Source organism: Syzygium oleosum, unplaced genomic scaffold (assembly GCF_021117445.2).
Source record: "Syzygium oleosum isolate NSW1041296 unplaced genomic scaffold, Sole_v2.1 Sole_v2.22, whole genome shotgun sequence".
Classification (NCBI taxonomy): Eukaryota; Viridiplantae; Streptophyta; class Magnoliopsida; order Myrtales; family Myrtaceae; genus Syzygium; species Syzygium oleosum.
This window is the reverse complement of record NW_026607506.1, coordinates 1,645,689-1,648,818: the sequence shown is the minus strand read 5'-3', so window position 1 is coordinate 1,648,818 and position 3,130 is coordinate 1,645,689. Positions and strand designations below refer to the sequence as shown.

The following is a 3,130-nucleotide window of genomic DNA, read 5'->3' as shown; positions in this document are numbered from 1 at the left end:
ATTCAGTGAAAAATTAGGCACACGGAGTCAGAATATGGTCACGTTAGATTAACTGGTGAATGGTCTATAAACAGGGTAGCTAAGGAGAGCAAAGAACTGAAGGCAACATGAAAATGGAGCACTACTTGGAGTTGGATGGGTTTTAAGATTCAAGTACCATATTCAGTAAAATTAAGTCAAGAAACATAAAATTGTGATCTTGTTATAACGCAGATTTTTGTACACACAAACAGCTAACTTCGATGCATGTGTCCAATGACTACAGCTTTTGTCCTTCTAGAATGGATAATCTCTTTATCACTGGATCAACACAGGATCAACAGCTAACTTCATAACAAAGGTTGACAAGAAGTGACAAGAAAAAGAAAAGATTGCGTGACCTGTGAGACCTGCACTATCCCTACTTATGCATTTCATCATGTCCATAAGGGTATCAAAACATGCAAAATCAAAAGTTATGTCTGTCGCCAATGGTTCAAGAACAAGATGAAATATATACGGCATCTCTGGAAACACTAGTAATTCTCTGATACAGGTCTAGAAGGAAAGAGCCTCAGAAGAAATGTAATCAGGGACCAAAGGCACAGCAATCCAAGGATTTGGAAACTCACAATTGTGGCAACCAGGGCACCACTTCTGTCAAGTACTTCTGGAGATGCAGGAAGATCTTTCATTGTGAACATTAGCCGCTCAATGTAATGAGCAGCTTTTGTCAGCTGATAAAGTCTATACACCTACCAAATTAACACAAAATCAGAATGCATACAACCTCTGTCTTTCTGGGTGCTACATGTGTTGGGTATTCATCTGTGCACATGTACACGTACTTGCATGAGAGAGAGGGAGGGGGAGGGGGAGAGAGAGGGAGGGAGAACTCTAAATACCTCAAAAAGTATAGGGACCAGGGGCCAACACGATGACCCACTCTTGTCAAGACTCTTCTCAAAAACAAGTTGAGCAAGGCATCCAATGAGAAAAGGAGCTACTGCAATAACGGATGGCAGACCAACTACCGGCCAAGTTATGTACACAGTGAATAGCGGGATTACCACCTTGAAACCCATTGTGAAGAAAGCAGAACTTAAGTACCCTCTGAGTCCTGTAATGAGACTCCATCTCTTTGGACTAAATTGGAGATACGGTCTTTGAACGCGATCGGTTACGAGCAAGAAGGTCACAAGACCAACGTAAAACATAGCATCAAAGGACAAAGAAGTCACGATTTCTGCAAAAGCAAAGCAATATTCAGACGGTTCATATGTGGTTCACCAAAAAATTCCTATTTGGTGATGAAGACAATTCCTGTGTATTTATTCTCTTCCACATTCCGCAGTTTCCAATTTGAGAAACTACATTATTCACGAGACTATTTTTCAAATTATCCAGGCATCAAATGAGCCTTGTCGAAGCATATTATTCACTCTTGTAATCATTGTACGTTGAAATTTGAACAGCAACTAGCATTAATAGCCAGTCAAACAATAACCAAAGGGTAATGAAAAATATTGGAAATGAATAGGTAGATCAAGGCCAGCTTCTTTCTAGGATTTCTTTTCTGCGTGACTGTAAATCCACTTGATTTTCACCTCAGACTCGAACTAGCAACTTTCTTCTTTCTTTCAACAGATTTCAATTACAAGCCAAGCAGGCATAATCAAGGGTGAATTCAGATTAAACGATACCTACGAGAGTCTCATTCTTCAAGGACGCCTCGACTGCATTTCCAAGAAAGAACTGCGGAAGAATCAACGACGAAATCAAAGCAGCAGGAGCCAACAACCATAGATACGACCCCTTGTCCTTCTCAAAAGGGGCGGTTTCCAATTTCGCCTCTTCGACTAGATGATGAGTCAACCCATAGAATGACACAGAACCCGCCTTTCCTCTGAAAGGTTCCACCCCGCCGGCACGACAAACCAGCACATCCGCACCACCACGCCCTCTACTCGCGCACACGGCAGTTCCCCTGCTCAGGCCATCCTTAAATACCGCCTTCAATCGCGGCATCAAGGCTGATCACATATAACTCAAATCAGAGCTTCGAATAACCACCGACCCACCATTTGAAATTAAAGATTAAATATCAAACTCGAGAGAAACTTAGTTCTGTGAACTCGCAATGCCAGCGGGTGACCTTAGCTCAACCAAACTCGACAAAACCACCACACGAAAGGAAAAGAACAAAAAGGGTGCCACAAAAACGTGAACATACAGGTCGGTGTCTTCTCAACACAAGCTCTCCGGTCCTTCGACCCCATGTTGCCCCCATAAATCTTGCGAAACACATTCCAGAGAACGACGTCAAGAAGCAGTTCAAACAACTACAAACAGAGATGACTGACTTGCACGTATATATATACTCACAGAATGGCGACGTAGGATACGGTGATCGAACAGCTTGGGCTTCGGGGCAGAGATCCCCAGGCAAACCGGCTGCATTTCCATTGTCGAACACTAGCAAGAAGAGGAGCTCGATCCACACACGGAGGGTTTTAGAGATGGTTTTGAAAGAACTAGAACCGTCCTTTCACTTCAAACTCGGCTTAAACCCTAGGAACCCGAAGGGCCCAACCGAGGTTCGACACGTGGCGGTCGAGCCTACGTGGTCGTTTGGTGATATCGTGGCCTGTAAAACGGGCCGTGGGTGATCCTTTGGTCCCTGCATTTCGATAGTCAAACCGGCCAACATGGGCCGGGCCGTGGGTAATCCTTTGGACTCTGCATTTCGGCCCAAGAAGTTTGTATTTTGTAGATTGAGCTCCCAAGGATTTGGCTCATTTCTCTTTGTACATTGAAGTAGAAATCCCAATGACTTCCAAGAACTTACCTAGCCTGTAAATACTGGTTCCAAGAATCTGAAATTTGAAACCTACCCTATGAGCTTTTGAACCGCCCTAAAGTTCGGGAACCGTCGGATCCACGAGTTTCCATGTACCCTACAATTTACACTGCCCTATGCTTTAATAATGATCTTTTTATCGAGTACAACATTGCTCTAAATTTGTTGACTGCTAACCCGGTTCGATATCAAATCAAGTGCATTATACAGAAAAATACGTGTTTCATGTCTATAATTGCATAGTCCTAAAACATAAAGCACTGCAAAATGTAATCATAAAAAGCTATGGTA

General features: G+C 43.0%; 1 protein-coding gene across 1 annotated transcript; it reads right to left on the bottom strand.

The window, feature by feature from the left end:
* Window positions 1–313: 313 nt before the first annotated feature.
* On the bottom strand, window positions 314–2,537 carry LOC115668859 (uncharacterized). Its single transcript, XM_030590226.2, has 5 exons — window positions 2,365–2,537; window positions 2,213–2,273; window positions 1,683–2,012; window positions 885–1,225; window positions 314–734 (listed from the first exon to the last, which is right to left on the bottom strand). The coding sequence occupies exons 1-5, from the start codon at window positions 2,443–2,445 to the stop codon at window positions 516–518; spliced, it is 1,032 nt and encodes a 343-aa protein (XP_030446086.1). The 5' UTR covers window positions 2,446–2,537; the 3' UTR covers window positions 314–515.
* Between the last annotated feature and the right edge of the window lie 593 nt (window positions 2,538–3,130).